We start from the raw sequence: 20,111 nt of genomic DNA on the forward strand, positions 1-20,111 counted from the left end.
AGAGGGAGTGATGTTGTACTGTATATCGTCACGGCTGTGATTACAGCTCAATAACAGTTTAAACAGCAATGCTGAGTAAGGAAATGTTAACAAAAGGTGATGAAATAAATTATTTAAGTATGTTATGTAGCTCCGCGAAAAAAAGAACAGTTCCACAGTCTGTTGCCAGGCAACACAGCACACACACCAGGAACTCACAAGCTAGCCTACTTTGTATTTACATTGATCTGCAGCTGTGTAACTTCGTCCAGTTAGGGTGATGAAACATGGGCAAACCTGGATGTTGGCACGGCCGGATTCAGCTTCCACTGTCTCTCATCCTCATCAGTACCTCATCAGATGATCATTGATAATTCCTGACCGTGTTCGCTTAATTTTTGCTCCTCTACAGTTTGTCGAGGTCGGCTGATGTTACACAAACACACCTGGAGGTCTGCACAGAAGAGTCCTGGCTTTCCTTTTCCTCGTCCTGTCCTGACAACCACTCATAATGTAATTCAAATCTAATTTTGGGGAAAATATCCATCTTCCTGGTGTAATGCTATAGTGCCCGTTTGCGTCAATGTAGCGAGTGTGACAGTTGGTTAATTAACGGTTGTATTTATATTTATAACACCTGTGAGCGGAGTGATTTTACTGTTACAAGTCCCAGTGATGTTATACTCTATATCAGCACTCACGGAATGCCTCTCATCCAATCAAATTACTCGGTCGGAACTAACTGTTGTATAATAAGTCTTTAAAAACTCTCCAGCTCTCCTGTTTTAGCTTCTCTGCACTGGCTCCCTGTAAAATCCAGAATTGAATTTAAAATCCTACTGTTAACTGATAAAGCTCTAAATGCGTCACTGAGCGTCACTGAGCGTCCTCACAAAAAAGTATTTCTTGTGAGGATCAGAGATTAATTCTACTAAAATATGAGGAGGAGAAAAGCAACATTACAGAAAAGGCCAACACCGTGGCAGCTGCAGGAGGAGGAAACATGCGTGGCAATGCATAACGGGATGAATAATGTTTAGTTTTAGTTTAGATTAGTTTATTTGCACATAATGTTAAAAACAGACAGTATAAAATTTACAAGATTAAAAAAAGAAAAGTGCCAGAGTTAGAAGCCACTAAAAGCAAGGTAGCAAATAAAATTATGTGTAGGTTAAATTACTCATCACTGGTTCAAGTAGCTACAGTACCTGTACCTGTACATCTGACACTGATCACACCCTTGAATCCCATGAAATCAATGCTGCGCAGATAAATTGCGTGTATTACAATTATCGTCTAACATCATTGCGTCTGATAAATTGGTCTTCTTTGTCATAACGTTAAACAGTATATGCTACAATAAAGCTTAAAGCTGACACCACAATTAAATCATATCAACACCAAATTGATAGTCTGAATAAAATCATCCTGATATTGAGCTGTGTTAGAAATTAACAGCTGCGCAAAAATATACCTAGTCTCCCTCTTTAAAAAACAAAAAAGAAAATCCCTCAAACACCATGAAGTGTAGACATGATAGGCTACTTTCCACATTTCCAGCAGCAAAGCTGTCAATTAGGCCCATTATCTTTAACAGGGATCATTTCCTCCAACAAAAAAAAAAATGTTGGCACTAATTAATGGTGCTATTAAGTGTCCGCAAATTATCAGTTTCTTTCTTATGAAGGGGTGGGATGAAATTTCGACTTCTTTCCACTCCTTTTTGAACAATCTTTTCATTGTCTGTTGTTGTTGCTTTCTTTTCTTTTTTAATGTTCAAAATAAACTTTGAAATCAAAATCAATCAATTTAATTAAACTTCCCGTCATGACTGGGCTGCATTTCTGTAAGCGGAGTTATTTTTTCCCGAACAGCTGATTGGCCAGTGGGTGGTGCTTTTTATAGGATCGGATTCAACCCTGAACTTACCCTGCTCCGGAGCAGGATAGCCGTTCAGAGTAAGTTACCATGGTGATCTACCCCGATAAGAACTGAACCGGTGTTGTGAGACAGAAAACCCAGGGTTAAGCCTGAAGTTATCTTGCTAAGACAAAATCCTGCTTCGTGATACAGGCCCCAGGAGTGCACAGTTGGAGTTACAGCTAAGTTCTTGTTTGTTGTTTTGGCGTGGTTACGGCCAACAGTAACCTGTACTGTTCAGTAATAAACGGTGGTTTGCCGAATAACTGCGTCATCCTTTCCACACATCCTGGCAGACACTACAGTATATAGATATATATAGATATGTGTAGGCTATATATACTGTGCATTGTTTTTCGGCACTACCTTGTTTTCTATAGCTGATGTAACATGAATTACTCCTGTGTGGGATCAATAAAGTTCTTATCTTAGCCATCTGAGAAGATCAAATACATTGTTTTTGGTGCCTAACTGTTTCCCAAATATATTAGTGCGTGTGAATGAATAAACAAGAGGCATTAACGTAAATTTCTTTGTAGAAAGACGCTTTATGAAATTAAGTCCATTTACTTGTATTAGTTTACAGCGCAGCCTTGCCACATCCAATATGGCGGCGACGTTGACGTATCGCAGCAGCGGGCAAACCCACTCGATGCGGCGTCTACGTATTCACCCTTTGCACATACGTCACATGATCATGTGACGGCACCATGACGGACAGCAGAAGTAATGATGGACGTAAACAGACCGTAACAGACGAGTGGGAAAATTCAGAAGAGAGAAATGATTTCGATTGAAATTAGCATTTTTTTGTAACATTTAACACCGTTTTGACCTTATAAATGGCTACTACAAGTCAAAAAGATGTTGTGCAGTTGTTGGTTGAGGTGGGTCACCTTGTAGGTACTCACAAAGAGCGGTATTTGGAGAAACTAGTGTTAGCAGAGTTATATACCGACCTGTACCTTCTTCCTCCCCATGTATTCACGGATCTAACCAAGTCGTCGAGTCTGCCCGACTTCAATCCACACGATCTGTACCACTATGTTGTAAACGGCGTATCCCCATACACAGGTGCAGATCTAAAAGCGTACAAAAGTCTGGATGCTTACCAGTTTTTTGTTGCTGGTTGGGTTACCAGTACGCGGTGCTATGCTCACGGCGGGGGGAAGTACCTCATAATGGCAAAGGTAAGCTTTCATCGGTCATCATGTTATCTACATTTCATAACACGTATGTTTTTAAAGGCCTATGAACGCGTACATGCATCCTAGCCTTGGACCAAGACGTTCATTGCATGGACGTCTTGAAAAGGGACCCCCTTTTTCCGGTTGGACCTATGGGTCTAAAGAGATTTACATCTCCATAAACATTAAAATCAAACATGAAATGTACTCACCTCATAGCCACAGATGTTAGGAAACTTTCCGGGTGTTTGTGTATTTGTTATTGCTCAATAAAAATGCATTTTATCCCAGATGTCTGAAATTTTCTCCTCAATTCATATGGGTTTCAGTGTGCAATACACCTCCCAACCGCTAGTAGCACAGTAGAAATCCATAGGAATTGAGGAGAAAATTTCCGACATCTGGGATAAACTGCATGTTTATTGAATGAATATACAAACACCCGGCAACCCCCCAGAAAGTTTCCTAACATCTGTGGCTATGAGGTGAGTACATTACATGTTTCATTTTAACGTTTATGGAGACGTAAATCTCTCTAGACCCGTAACCCCCACATGCAAAAGGGGTTCGTTTTCAAGACGTTCATGCATTGAATGTCTTGGTCCAAGGCTACTGACAGTCCTACTCTGACATTATATGTAATATATAAATAGGAAACATGACTGGGAAATACGTGGATCTTACCTTGTAAAAAATGCTCGCTGCAAATCCGGGAGTATTTTGAGGGCTGCCAGTCCTTTCGATTGATCGCAGCTACCCATCGCCGTCTTCTCTTGGCACCAAGAGGTATACGATAAAAAGCTAAATTAGCTTTATAATCTTGCCTGTTTGCACAGCCCACCGCACAGCAAGAAATCACCATATTTACCACCACAAGAGAAGGAAAAATAACAAACTACGACATCTAGTTTGAGATTTGCCGGTGTTTCGGATTTACTCGCAACTATGTTAACTGGCGACCTTCAGCCGAATGCGTCTATGGTTGTCATAGTGACAACAGCTGTTTTCAACCAGGAAGAGAACACGTAGCTGTCCTCGCGAAGGCCTCTTTACTTAATTTTTCATAACAATATCAAAACATAGACGACCTGATCCGTCTTTGGACTCTTGTTGGAGGAACCCAGTCACGGACCGACACTCAGTCGCGGTTTGAATCACACTTGTTATGACGGAATGTTGAAAACAGGAAGAGGCCAAGTTGCTTTTCCTGTAAATCTAACTCCTATCTCGAATAAATTTTCTAAATAGGCCTACACAGTTTCGTCTCTGGTGCCTGACTAAATAAACACGTGCCATATTAAAGAACCGTTCAGCCCTGTGAAACTCTAAAATAAATTATAGGCACTCAATTAACGTGGTGCGCCACAATTAAGCAAGACGGATACAATAAAAATCCGACAACATACAGCCTGCTATGTCTTCAAATTGGGAGGCAGCCAGATCAACTTGTGACCACACTGTCCATCCACTGAGGAACATTTTACAATATCACTGCATTCCAATACAAAAAGCAGCGGTTTAAACCCACTTAATTCATAAACCTAACGTTTATTGTTGTGCTACAGGTCAATAAAGCCAATATTCATATACTCACATGGAAATACTTTATTTTAAATTAAGCAATAAAGCAGCAGCTGTATAAATCCAGTTACTTCATAAACGTAACACAAGATAACGTCATGTTGTAACCTTCATAGGCAACATTGAAAATCACATCTTTTATGTAAACCTAGAAATAACAATAAATACATTTGAGGGTGGTTCAGAAAAAAACACAGGGTAGGCTATATGGTATACCAAACATGTACAGTGAAGAAACAAATATGTAAGATCCTGCAACATAACCACATTTGTGGCACTGACCAACTTAACTCTTTTGGCCAAAAGGTCATATTTCTTTGAGATGACGCACAAGTAGATTTGATGTACTCATCTGGCTGTCATTCATGTAACTAAACTTGCATTCAATGTTTAGCTTTTATTAATGTGGCTGTGCTTGTAGTTTCCAGCAGATCATTGTTTACTCGGTAGCATTGTGCTGGTGGGAAACATGACATCAGAACTAAGTCAAAGTGTCAAAAGTCAAGTTAATATTCTACGCAAATAGGGACTTTCTCAGATCATGACAAGACCAAATGATTCCAAGGGTGCACTGCATGTGACTCCGGGTGAAGTTAGTTTGCCATTGGATAATAGATAAAATAGAGCATGAAACCCATTTACAAAGAGGTGTGCCTTATTAGGCCCACTTGGCAAAACCATTCTACATTAGGCCCATTTCCACCGCAGGAACTTCGGGGTAATTTTTACGTTGTTGCGTGTCTCCACCGCAGGAAACACCCCAAAGGACAGAGTTCCGGAACTTTTACAGGGGCTAAACAAGTCCCTGCCTCGGAGTAGGTACTCAGAACGGCCCTGAGAAACTCCTGGCTGGGGCTTGGGGGTTACTTGGTGCTGATTGGATATACTCAAGGTGGAATGTGACATCAACAGAAAGCAACAAAATAGCCGACATTTTTAAAACTCAGCAGACGAGGGTTAGCTTGTTCATAGCTTCCACCGCCATGTAAACAAAGTCAATAACCGGTCCATGAAAAACTTATTTTTTCTGGTGGATATCTTAGTTATAACATGATTGAGCTAGCAAAGCAGTTTTGTGTTGCTACGTGTGGTATTTATTCAGTTTTGGGAAATCACGATGTCTAGAAAGCATTAGTGGCTGCAGCTGACAGGGACAGCTAACAGCAGCAGCAAAGCTAACATCAGGATGTCATCTGTTAAAAGCCTCCCGTTGTCGGAAACGACATGAAACTACTCCAATTAGCTCAATCATGTTGTAACTAAGACATCCGCTGGAAAAAATATTTTTTTCACAGGCCACTTTGTGAGTTTAGTGAGTTATTACAGACGCCGCTATCGACTAACAGCTAACAGCGTCCCTACGCCACTACGTCGCCCCAGTTAAAATGGTCGTGCAACAATTACATCACATCCAGAGCCCGGTAACTTTACAGGAACCTTCCTCCTACTCTGCTCTCTCAGTGGAGACACGGCAGTTGAGAGGGCAGAGCGAGGGGACGTTTCTGTAGTAGTTCCTGCCCCCCAAATAGTACCAGGAACTTCTTCAGTGGAAACGGGCCTATTGGTGTGGGGTGTCTGGTTCCAGCAATGGGGGTATGGGGGTATTAGCCCTTCGCTTTGTTGCTCACTATTTTCTGCCTATGAGAGGGAGGTGGAAATCACTGTTGAACCCAAAATGAATATCCGAATAGCCATCGAATATCCAACGTCAAACTAACTTCACCTCTGTACTCTAAAACGCTTTGCAGGAGTTAATGGACTTTCATACCACATAGCCTACACCCTAGTGTTTGTCATATATGTACGTTTTTAATCGCCTTAATGCTACAACAATATAAATAGATAATTAATCTTAGAGATTATACAGCTGCTGCTTTATTGGTTAATTTAAAATAAAGTATTTCCACGTAAGTATATGAATATTGGCTTTATCGACCTGTAGCAAAACAATAAGCGTTAGGTTTATGAATTAAGTGGGTTTAAACCGCTGCTTTTTGTATTGGAAAGCAGTGAGATTGTAAAATGTTCCTCAGTGCATGGACAGTGTGGTCACAAGTTGATCTGGCTGCCTCCCAATTTGAAGACATAGCTGGCTGTATGTTGTCGGATTTTTATTGTATCTGTCTGTGAAGTGGTGTTATGATAGTGGTGCACCATGTTAATTGTGCGCCTATAATTTATTTTCCTATAATGAAGCGGGTTCGAATCCCGTGAAAGATAGGAGTTAGATTTACAGGAAAAGCAACTTGGCCTCTTCCTGTTTTCAACATTCCGTCATAACAAGTGCGATTCAAACCGCGACTGAGTGTTGGTCCGTGACTGGGTTCCTCCAACAAGAGTCCAAAGACGGATCAGGTCGGCTATGTTTTGATATTGTTATGAAAAATTGAGGAAAGAGGCCTTCGCGAGGACAGCTACATGTTCAAACAGCTGTTGTCACTACGACAACCATAGACACATTCGGCTGAAGGTCGCCAGTAAACATAGTCGCGAGTAAATCCGAAACACCGGCTTGCCGTCCAGTTTTCGCTTTGTACTTCCGCCGTCCGTCATGGCACTCGTCATTAGGTTCGTTCGAGATGAGCCAGGCCTGCGCAGATTGGATCACCCGCTATCAGCGCACAATGCATGCCGGTTAGTTTTGTGTCCGACTTCATCCCGACTTGCTCTGACGTATTACAAAAGTGGACGGCGATGAAACCACAAGAGTGAGGCGGCTGCAGTTTTCAGAACCAGGCGCTGCAATTGCTTTCCACCGACTGCACCGCCTGCGAATATGTTTTTCGTAGGCGGAATCTGGGAAAATCATGAATATTTATGAGGGGATAGCCAATTATCTAACCACGTTGGTTAAGTCCCTGATCCAATCCAAAAAGGCCAAAATCCGTTGCGTGACTGCATCGCTCACTCGCGCTTCCCTGCTGGCTCACACTTCATCGCAGGGAAGGAGGAGGAAGAATAACCCATATTGTAATGTATATTTATTATTAAACTAACGTTAGTCAAACAAATTTCTCTGATTCGCGTGTGTGTGTTATTCATTATGTTGACAAATTTATGATGTTTAGTCTTGGAGCTGCTAAAGGCCTGGTCAGCTCATGTATTTATGAAGTATTATTGACAGCCCCTCTCCTGACAACCGTAGCACTAGCTGCTAGCCTACTGACACATAAAGATCTCTGAAATGTGTAGCCTAGGAATATGTAGCTATTTCTGTCTTCAAAGTCGAATAAGCGGCTCACATCTGAAAACCAGGCTCATAAGTGCCTCACATCTGAAAACCAGGCTCATAGACCATCCTGTCATGTCTAACATTTGCCGTTTTATATCAAGATAGGCACACACACAAGTTAAAAGGCTAAGTGTGTGAGATGTGAGACTTATTGTCTAAAGCTAACATCTAGCCTAACTTCCAATTTGATTATCAACAACATCTATTTCCAATTTGACTATCAATTGTAAATCACACATTTGGGACAAACAATTGAAAGGGTTCCTTTCCATATTGGTTCATCAATTGAGAAGTCAATGAAAGTGTCCCCCCCCCCCCCCCTCTACAGTAGATTCGAACTGCAAGGTGAGACCACGATAGACCACGAGGTGATCTTCACGACACCAGAAACGATTAGTAGCATGGTCAGCTTACACAGAATGAATGAATGAATGAAGCCTAGGTCTAAGCCAAGCACATTAGAATAATTATTCAATATATAAATAATTTCTACATAATTAAATTATAGTAATGCAAGTAATTATTCAATATATAAATAATTTCTTCATAATGGAATTATAGTAATGGCATAATTAAGAAGAACGATGAACTATTTACAATGTAGGCCTATTAACACAGCCTAATGATCAAACAAAAGAGCAAACAAATGAATCAACATTTCTCTTTTATAGAAATATCCAAGATTACAAAGGCAAACTAATCAACATTTCTAATCTAGCCTCACAATTTCGTTACAGCTGTTTGGTGGGTGAAGGTGAAGTTGTTAAGTAACAGCGTCAGACTGGCTGTAGAGAAGATATGAATGAAGGCATGGTGATGTAGCTCTGGCTGGGGTGCGAGTTTGACTGACAGACTGCCTGTCCAATCCTAGCGCTTGAGGGCGGAACTTTTGCAAATTTCTCCCGGATTCCGCCAGAGATATTGGATGAAGCGAGATACCCAACTCAGCTCACTTCCTGATTCAGTGACGTCAGCGCCACGCCCCCGTAGGAGACTTGCGGCAGCTCTGAATGTATTGTCGTCAATGAGGAAGATGAACGTGATCACAATTTATGGTCAATTCTTTCGCCCTATAGTCACTAAAGTAAATATTGGGTTCATTTTCCACAAGCCACACATCTTACCAACATTCTGACACTAAAGCTGCATTTTTCATCCGCACAGATCAAGAGAAAATTAACTTTGTTTGAACCCTGTCCGTCTCAGAAAACAAGTTCTCGCGAGATCTCGAGATCTTGATAAAAAGGCGGTAAAATCACAGTTAGTTTACAAACAGTTATTTACCGCTAGTAATAAATAAAAAATGCCCAAACTTTGTGCAGCAATAGGCTGCAATAATAGGAAGAATGTATTTTCATTCCACCTGCTTCTCGATCCGCATACACAGACATCCACAGAGCCTCTGTTGAACACGGTGGGGGGGGGGGGGCAGGAAGAGTAACCGTTTTCTTAACATTGGATAAGCCTACGGTGGGGTATCTCCTTTATCCAATATCTCTGATTCCGTCATAGTCATCAGAGAAATACATTCATCATAAACTATACAGAGTCTATTATATATTAACACTGGGCTGTTTTAATTATTTAAGTATTTAGCAACACAGAGACTTGTGGTCAGTGGGATGTGAGGATTCTTAAAATAACATCTGTACAGATGTGAAGCCCTAACTGGATTTAACTGAGCCTTAATGAAAGCTGTTGTCTTGTATTTTTTTTTCTGAAAATATGAACCTTATAGTCAAGCACTGTTTATTTAGCCTGTGTGGTTCAGGGGACAGGTCAAACTGATATGATGCTGATTCACAGGATAATTCACGTCAGATGGAGGTTAAACCATGAACATAAACTACAGATCACCTGTAAAGCATTTTAATAAATTAATCTATCATAATTAAAACAACTGGAGACTGAGAACAAACGGATGGGTCTGATCACTTTTTTAATGAATTGACATCATTCCAGACAGGATGTAAGTGTGTCTGTGACTTCCTGTACGGACTGAAGGCTGTGGGAAACTGTCGGGGAACCAAAGAGCATGGATACCAAGAGGCGAAGCTCAATAGAATGCCCCATAGCAACAGATTCGCCCATGGTTTCGTCCTACCGCCGCCATTTTGGACTGTCAGCAGACCGCAGCAGACCTGCTTGCATACAAAAACACACAGACAAACTGAAGTATATCGCTACTAATTATGCTTACAATGCTATCACCTCGTGATAGCTTCGTCACAGCTGCTTTTTCACGTTTTTGTAAAGCAAAATATAGACTTTAAAAAAACAAAACGAAGAAAAGCGGCCTAGATGGCATCTCTACATATTACATCCACTTATGAGAAGCTTAACTTAATTACTCCTTCAAAATCACCCCATAAGCCAATCTACCAAAAAAAAACAAAAAAAAAAAAACATTAATGGCGATGTCACATAGTCAGGAATAAAGATTTATTTACAGTTTGTACAGTAAGGGGTCAGTAATAATAATAATAATAATAGCCTAATAATAATAATAATAATAATAATGATAATAATATATAGGCTATTTTAATATGATATATTTCAATGCTAAAGCAGTAATCAGTTCTGATATAAATGGTCCGTTCAATTCTCTTGCATTCCATATGGGATGCATCTGTTAAAAGGAAAAAACGTTTGCCACATTAACTTATATATCCAGTATAATTATCAGTGGGGGAAGGTTAGGGTGAGGGTAAAATAACTGGGCAAGGCATAAAAATAAATGTGGTCAAGTCCAGGCATTAACACTAAAGTTTTCTTTTACTTTTTTCTCCTCTCTCCTTGACATCTTGCATGTTGTCTGGGAGCAACAGTCCAAGCTCAACAGTCCAAAATGGCGGCAGCGTTACCGCAGCACCCCTAGTGACTGTAAAAATTCAACGGAGCTCCGCCTCTTGGTATCCATGCTCTTTGGGGGAACTGTCCGACTTCATCGCAGCTTTTCGTCACCGCCCCCCGCTGCGGCCGCCTGCTCTCGTCTACTTTCCAGGCGAGGCGCAGCCGGGCGCAGTTCATCTCAAACGAGCCTATTGACGCGCGCAGAGCGTGACGTCAGACGCAAAGGGTGTATATATGTGTATATATGGCCCAATCCCAAACCGGCCCCTATCCCCTCGCCCTATTCACTCCCCCTCCGTTTGCGCGGTCACGCGGAGCTCCGCCATATTAAGGGCCGTCCCAAACCAATTATCGCTGAGTGCGAGTGGACTGCTCAGCCCTTAGATAGCTAGTGTGCATCAGTGCAGGCTTCTGATGAGCCCAGCAGGAAGCGCAACATCACAATGGAGGAAACAACGTACAAATGTAACAGTTCCGTCTTTCTACTTTGTAAAATATTTTAGATCAAACACACACATTTGTTTTCCTCCCACTGACTTTAGAGTCTAAAACAAACTCACAGAATGTTTGGTGTCAAAAGATGAAAACCTACATGTCCATATGCTTAAATGAACTATTTAAAACTGTCTAAAAAATTCCTCATCCCATTCTCATGATTTTTAAAAAATATATAATTATGTGTTCACAGGGACAGAAGAAAAAACAAAGCAGTTAATCGATCTACAGATTAAAAATGAGTCTCTTTACTAAAAAAAGGAATGCTGCAAAGCAGGGATGGAGGTGAGATTGCCCAGATTAATAAATAAAGTTCATCTGTGAATGTGTAAACTGTGTCTATACAATATGAACAAGTTAATTACTTTGATTACACTGCACTGTATCTCTTATCTGACTTATTAAAGGTTTTTTTTAATTTAACTCATTTTAATTAATATTTAACTGTTTTTTTTAATAGCCCGTTGCTCTATTTTGCTTTCACAAAGCATCTGTCTGTATCCATGGTTACAGATGCTTCCTTCTTCCGGTAGAGTGGCGAGGGCGTCCCATGGTTTGGCTTCTCTTTCATACATTTCCCCTTAATCAGGAGTGCCCTCCGCAGCTGCGAGTGTAACTTGATTTGGAGTGACACTCGGTAGTGAAGTGGTAGTGGGTAGGGAGTGGTTTGAGATTGGGCCTATGTCTACGTGTCTATGCTCTGTAATACATCAGAGTACGTCGTGATGAGGTCGGACACAAAACTAACCAACATGCATTGTGCGGTGATCGCCGGTGATTGACGCTGCACAGGCCTAGCTCATCTCGAACGAGCCTATCGTTCAACGTGGAAACTGTAGCGAAACGGAGCACTGCGTTTGGACGTTGAACGCGTCCGGCGTCCCAGACTGCAAAGAAGAGTCGAGCGCTTCGTCCTTCAAAATAAGATTCATGTAGTTTTTCGCTCAGTTAAATGTTTTGTTCTGTACAAACCAACACCAGAGCACCCCATTAAATCACTTAATATCGTTGAAAGTATACTTAATGTTTTATTATAGCACCTAGTACATTTTTATTAACTTAAAATTGTGAATGAGGGTTTTGTTTTGAAATCTATAACCGGATGTCGTTTTTTTCTGGATAGTGTGACACCTCTGCTAACGATAGTCTTTTTTTATTTCACTCAGATAGTTTTGGATTTTCACGTTCTTGGTGAGATAGGTGTTGGCTGACATAAAGGCCTTCCAGGGAACAGAGACCGACAGCGTTGCCACAGACCTCAGATAAGCGTGCTAGCTGCTCTTTACAAACGATGAGGCCATTGCATAGCATATTTCATTCATTCAAGCTAACGCTAGCTCTGTAGAGGTAGACTTTGATTTCTTTGTTGAGTGGGGGATAACAGTATCGTGCGTTAGCCCGCTGTAACGTCATTACTGCTAGGTTAGCAGGGTAACGTTTACGTTACTATTATGGATTATGAGCATAAAGCGAGGGCAGTGGGTGAGTGCTTGCTGAGCTACAAGAGGGATGAGTCTGGATGGAGAGTCTGCAAGAAATCGGTAAATATATGCTGCTATAATTGTCTGATATGAAATTGTACACTATTGATCCTCTTGGCCCCGAGCCATGCTGTTCTCTGGTAACGTCACACTGAACCACCGGAAAGCGTCTTTTGTAAACGTGTTGCTTTGCTCAGCGACGGAGGTGACGTGAGGCTCATTTATTCATTTGTAGGGGAGACCGGGACGGTTGCATCACTTTTTACTTACTCAGAGACTATGGGTACGTCCCAAGTCCCTTAAAATTACTGCTAACCACCTAACCTGAAGCGTCACGTAAAGCGACGTCCTATTCTGGTGACGGCGGCACCTATGGGCGGCACAGCTGGATCTGCTGCATAACGGAGCCAGCGTTTGGCGTACATCCCAAGTCACATTATATTCGCAGATCAAAGCAGATTAAATCCACTCGCCATCATTCAACAAGTCAGCTGCTGAGTGAATAAGACATCAGACCTGTCAGTCTACCTCAATCAATTCAATTTTATTTATAAAGCCCAATATCACAAATCACAATTTGCCTCACAGGGCTTTACAGCATACGACATCCCTCTGTCCTTAGGACCCTCACAGCGGATAAGGAAAAACTCCGCAAAAAAACCCTTTAACGGGGGAAAAAACGGTAGAAACCTCAGGAAGAGCACGAGGAGGGATCCCTCGTCCAGGACAGACAGACGTGCAATAGATGTCGTACAGAACAGATCAACATAATAAATTAACAGTAATCCGTATGAGACAGAGAGAGAGACAGAGAGACAAAGAGAGAGAGACAGAGAGAGATGCAGGACAGACGGTAATGACAGTAGCTTACAACAACATTAATGAAAGTAATAATAATTAATAGGCCTATTAATATTAATAATTAATACCTTACCTACAGCCTATTAAACATTATTCCACTCACATGACATGCAGGACAATTAATGATGGGCAAATGTTTTTGTGTATGTGTTTGTGTATGTGTGGTGTTATATCACTCGAGCAGCTGCACATTTAACAGCCACGCGTCACAGACAGTCTGCTGAACACCGCAACCGGTTGTGAATGAAATAAACTTAATTACAACATGACAGTCTTGCACGAAATATCATTAACGTTACTCTTTGTAGTAGGGATGGGCATCAATTTTCGATTATCGATGATTGATTGTTAAGGCTTTTGATCGATCACAAATAATTTTGATCGATAGTCGCAGTGTTTCCCCTACAATGCCTGGCATAGGTCCGGCGAGCCGCCGGGCGGAAGGGCCTCGTTGGCATGGCAACTCGCCGGGCGGGGGGGTCTCGTTGGCACGGCGGCTCGACGGGCCTACGAGACCCCCGCCGGACCTATGCCAGGCAAAAAATCAGAAACAGACGGAGGCTCTCATCGCTCTCCAAAGCCTCGGCGGCTTCCCTTGAGGCCTCTGAAAACACTACGCCATTGAAAGACGGAGGGTTTTGCTGAAAACTGAAGCCTGTAACTCTGGCTGGCAGCAGTTGTAAACACCCAGGGGTGAACTGCGCATGCGTGCCATTCTTCCTCTTTGGCCTGGGGGGTTGAGTTCAAATCTGGGGCAGCTGCGCTCTCTTGCGGCGACAGTCTGCACTGCACTCTTTTGTTTTCTCTCTTTTTGAAATACTCGCTTATCAATTAATCGATAATTGATCGTTAATTTTTTTTGATGATCGAATAATGAATTTTGATTGTTTGCCCATCCCTACTTTGTAGTCACATAGGCATGTGAATTACAGCGTTTCATTGCAAAGAATGCATGTAACGGGTACACTTTTGCTATTTCTCCGCCATCTCGTTCAAATGAGACAGACGAAGGGGGCGGGTATTTATACGTCATGGCCTCAAGCTGAAAAAGACTTCCTGTTAGGAACCTCTCGTGTTACCTTACTCATCGCACCTAACAGATCCCTCCTAACGCCTAATGCTAACTCCTTACTGGCAGGAATAAGAGACATGAGACGGCCTTAAAGATGGCGGAGCTCGAACGACTTCCGGTTCAAGTAAGGAGTTAGGGGTTAGCAGTATAAAATAAGAGACTTGGGACGTACCCTATTTGTACTACACCAACCATTTTTTTTTCATTATTGAACTTATAGAGTGCCGAAGTCACACCCCTTTCGGTAGAGCTCATGGGACCTTAGATCGGAAAAAAATATGAATGGCAGTGAATGGGTAGAGCAATATTATCTTTTGTTCCCGTTTGAGTTGCGACATGAAATCTAAATATGTTGTTAATGAATTTAAAACATACATTTTAAGGTCAAGAAAGTCATACTTTGTGGTAAAACTGTTGAGATATAAGCTTTTTAATTAGAAAGACTCAAGAGTACACAGGAGGAGGTCGCGTATGTGACGTCATAGCTTTCGCTCGCTTCCTGCAGCTTGGCCTCCCTGCTGAAATTCCACTGTGTTATGATTAATTGATTTATGATTGTCTGTGTGTTTTGTTACAGGTTGCAGTCACTCCAAGCTGCTGGAAGCGAGCGAAAGCTATAACGTCACATACGCGACCGCCTCCTGTGTAGTCTTTCTAATTACGTTTTTTCAAAAGCTAGTATCTCAACAGTTTTACCACAAAGTATGACTTTCTTAACCTTAAAATTTATGTTTTAAATTCATGAACGACATACTTGGATTTCATGTCACAACTCAAATGGGACCAAAAGATAACATTTCTCTCCTCATTTACTGCCATTCATATTTTTTTTCCGATCTAAGGTCCCATGAGCTTCACTGGAAGGGGCGTGACTTCTGCACTCTATATCTGTCTGTTGATCACCCATACCATTTTAACATGGTTTCTTTCTTTTTTTTGTATAATGTTAATTATCTTTATTAATGTCATGTTGTACACCATGGGGTTTTACTTACAGTCTTTCAACAACAAAACTAATAATTCCTTTAAACCCATAATATGTATTCCATAACATATCCTAACCTAGAATGGTGTCAAGCAACATAAAACATCACTCCCTCTATACATTTATATACACAAGACATAAAATAAGACACAATACATTCATTCCTACATTCTAAACACTAATCACATGCTTCTCATTCCAATTCCCCCTGTCCCACACCCTTCAACACATACACACATGCACACATGTGTGACACACACCTGCCCTTGATCCCCACCAGAGTCCTTCTCTTTCCTGCCATCCATCATTTTGGTTTAACTTATAAAGCAAAATATGTGTTCCCAAACCTCACAGAATTGCTTTATTTTGTTGTAATCCTAAAATAAGGTCTTTTCTATCTAAATATCTCATTAAATCTTCCCAGATCTGTAAAGTAGGAGCTTCTGCTTTTTTCCAGTGTTTTAAAATGAGTTTTTTATAGAGATGGGAGGAGAACATAATCCGCCATCCCAAGGATATCTTATATTTCCAACATATTGAAAAATATACAGCTGTGCTTCATAAGTTTGGATAAAACTTATGAATTTTATCTCTTGTGTAATATATTCTTGTTATTAATTTTTATTGTATTAACGGTAGATTTTCATTTGTGGTGATACTGTTAGTGAGGTAAACACTCCGTCCATCTTGTTTCAGCTTCTATAAAATGGAGATCTTTGTTCCATACATTATATAGTTTTTGCATTGAATACTGTTTAGATTGTTCCACCAGTAGCATATTATATACTTTGCAAAGTATTCTTTCCTTTTTTCTTTCTTTAAACAACATCAAGGGGTCCGGGCACCGGATCATAGTGTAAAGTAAAATTTTCAGTAATCCACCTTTTTTAGCTGTAAATGTCTAAAACATTCTTAGTTTGTCAATGTAAATTTATTTTGAAGTTCAGTAAATGATTGTTCCTTGTTATGCATGATTATATTTGATAAATATTTATTTCCCTACCCTCCAAGAGACCCAGTTAAGCTCCACATTTTGAAATTTTATTGACTGATTTTTCCAAAGCCCTGTGTTCCTAGGTATACCAAGTTGTACTCCTAATATATTTCCAATTCTCTTCCATGTTTTTAATGTGCTATTTATTACAAAATTAGATACTTTTATATTGTGTTTTGTAAACAGAGCAGTAAAGAATTTGTGAGGCTTTAACTGTTGGCTTTCAATATTTATCCAGGGCTCTTCCCCTGTGTTATTGATTATACGATCTATATAGAACATCTGAGAAGCATGGTAATACACTCTAGATTTGAAAGCTTAAGACCTCCTTCAGTTCTTGCATTTTGCAAAATTGTTTTACTCAACCTATGTGCTTTATTAGCCCAAATAAAGGAGGTAAGTTAAAGCGTTGAGCCGTGTAAAAAAAAACAAAACAATATTTTGGAGGAGTAAATGAAATAGTTTGAAAAATAAAAAGAAATATTGGCAACCATATCATTTAAACAAATGTATTCTTCCTATCAAATTCATAGGTAAATCCGACCATTTATCAATACTGGTTTTCAGATCATTAATCAAAGAGAGATAATGACGTGACGCTACTTTTTTTGTGTCCATATGGTTTAGTCAAGTTCAAAAGGGTTAAAATTTGAAAATAAATGTATGATTAACTTACAGACTTTCTTTTTGTGTGGATCCAGTACAAAATTTTAATCCATTTTGAGAGAATATATTAGAGGATCATGGCAAAAATGTCTAAGTGGTGTAACCATAAAAACTTTGCACCAAATAATTAAACTTGCTTAAAACACTAAAATTCTCAATAAAACAACGTATCAACTAGTTTGGCATGATCTTATATTATTACATTTTTTATATTAAATAAAGCTAATGGAATACAATTGTTCTAAATATGAAATTTAATTTGGGGAATCATGAAAGTCAAGTAAACTACATGAAGTGTCAAGTTGTGTAACCACCATTTAAGAGGCCATTTTTCTAATATTGTAAAGAACATGCCATGTGACAGGAAATGGTATTACAGAGAAGGACCCCTGATGATCACAACTGCTGTATGACAAGGTTAGAATCTCTTAAAAATTACTCATAAATTGACATTTTTAGGCTTTGGTCAGGTTTGGTAAGTGTACATGTCAAATGGTATGACCCTAGAAACACATTAATAATTCATATGAATCATAAAAATGAATATTTACTTTAAAGAATTATGTTTGAAATATTGAGACCAAGGCCATTTGCTCACACAGGTGTCCATGGTAATGCCTGTCAAATTTGATTTTAAAATGATATGTCAAATGGTGTAATCGGTTACACCATTTGACTCCTATTAAAAGCCATTCTGTTATAGGCCAATTATGTCAAATATCAGCAGTTTATGATGGCAATAGTTTATGATGCTAATTAAAGATGAATAAAAAAATAAAAAATGATAAAAAAAAAACTAGTTTTGAACTTGTACAGTAGCTGTAAAATACCTAAAAATCCAATAATTCATTTAAAGTAGAAATGTTACTCAAACATTAAAATTTATGTCTGTAAAATACCATTATATACATTTCTGCTATTTCATTACTAATATATGATACATTTATAGAAAACTAAAGTAATCAAACTAAATAAATAAAACCAATTTTCTCCATTAGATGCCCGTTTCTGACAAGGAAAAAGTGGCTTGTCATAGAGTTCTAATGCTAATGAATACTAATGCTGCAGCAAGGGCCAATTATGTCCTTACGAGTTGTTGTAAGATGTTCCTTTTTCTGAACTTTCTCTCTCATTAAATTTTTATCAACTTTATTCACAATAGTAGACAAGTTCACCCTTATGAGTTGTTGTCAGGTGACTTTTTTCTTATCAGAACTTAAGATACAAAACATGAGTTAAATTTTAAAATGAAAAATGATTGTAAAATGTTTTTTCAGCAAAGAATTTACAGTGGAAGAAATTAGCTCACTGTTGTCAATGTTCTTTTTTCTGAATTGAAATAACATTAAAAAAAACCAAAACAAGTTCAATTAACCTTGTTGACTGTCATATTTGATTTTCAGTGTCCATTTTGTCAACAAGCAATGGTGTTTGACTGTAGGAGGAACATGGTCAGGCAGTGTATCATATTTGTATAAAAAATACTGGTTACACCAATTGACACAACAGGGCTTGACGCTAACTTTTTTCCCAAGGAGCACATGTGCTCCTAAGTTGAAAAAGAAAGGAGCGCACGAAGAACTTTAGGGGCGCAATGTAAATTGATCAAATAATATGTTTTCCGTAATAAACGTGATGCAAATAGACATTTACAAGCAAAATTATTTAATTAATTTGTATACAAAATGTACAGAAAGGTAAAATCATCAAGTTTTGAAAAAGTATTGCAATTTAATTTTGTCTTTAATGTTCATTCATCTTATATATATTATCTTTGCAATATGATTATCTTATATAATGTTATTACTATCCTAAAACATTCTCCAGGTCCTCTGAAGCTCTGCAGGGTGTTGCACGGCGCCCTCTTGTTGCTCAGCTCGGCGGCAGAGCGGTGCGCTCTTGCGCCGCGGTAGCACATACACAATGAATGGGTTCGTCAGCGGAGGTCTGCGCTTTGCACGCTCTGTGTGAGAAGGGTTTTATTTCCACCCAGCCGACAGCCTGGCCATGGAGAACGGTCCCTAACTGCGGGGAGAACGCAGCAGGCTTCCCCGTAGGTCCACCGCTTCCTCCACACTTTGACTTATTTCCATGCTGCCGACAGTGGGACTTATATTCATTGTGCTGACAGTGGTTATCATATTTTTTTATTGACAAAAATATAGGCTGCTTCGGCTGATTTTTTTATGCACACAGGTGCCCCTAAATATTTTTTACAGTTCGCACACACCTATTTTTAGTCGCAAATGCGAGTGAAACGCTCGCACTGTTGAGCCCTGCGCAACCCAGTTTCATTTGGTGTAACTGGTATTTTTTCATAAAAAATATGATTATATACAGGAAAATAAATGTGGAATAAATGTAATCCACTTTTGCAGTGCAACACTGTGTTTTTTTTTTTTTTTAACAAATTTTACATATTTTGTCAAGCATTATTTAGAAAAAAGGAGTGCTTTTAGGATATATCCCGCTCAATATTGCCAAAATGCATTAAAATTTAATTATAGAATACTCCAAAAATATCTTATTTCAATTTAATGCTTTTAAAACAAAAAAAAATTCTCATAAGTACACTTAAATCTACTGTAGGTGGATAAAATATTTAATATTTATCATTCGTGGTTACACCATTTGACATTTTCAGGAGCATTCAGTCTTACTTTTGATAAGAAATGGTGCAAATGTCACTTCAAATGACATAAAACCAACAAAAATACAGAATGTACATTTTAACAAATCTGATGCATGCTTTTGAAACTCATTTCAAGATATTTCTGAATTGCTCATCTTGCCAACACTTATTTG

At 39.5% G+C, this 20,111-nt stretch overlaps 1 protein-coding gene across 1 annotated transcript in view; it reads left to right on the top strand.

Annotated features, from left to right (window-relative positions):
• Positions 1-11,729: 11,729 nt before the first annotated feature.
• The window catches only part of stard5 (StAR related lipid transfer domain containing 5), a 123,673-nt gene continuing 115,291 nt past the window's right edge, over positions 11,730-20,111 (top strand). The window contains exon 1 of the mRNA XM_033622579.2: positions 11,730-12,788. Coding sequence (XP_033478470.1) covers positions 12,699-12,788 — 90 coding nt within the window. The 5' untranslated portion in view covers positions 11,730-12,698. The remainder of the gene's footprint in view (positions 12,789-20,111) is intronic.

This window comes from Epinephelus lanceolatus, chromosome 2, assembly GCF_041903045.1.
Source record: "Epinephelus lanceolatus isolate andai-2023 chromosome 2, ASM4190304v1, whole genome shotgun sequence".
NCBI lineage: Eukaryota > Metazoa > Chordata > Actinopteri > Perciformes > Serranidae > Epinephelus > Epinephelus lanceolatus.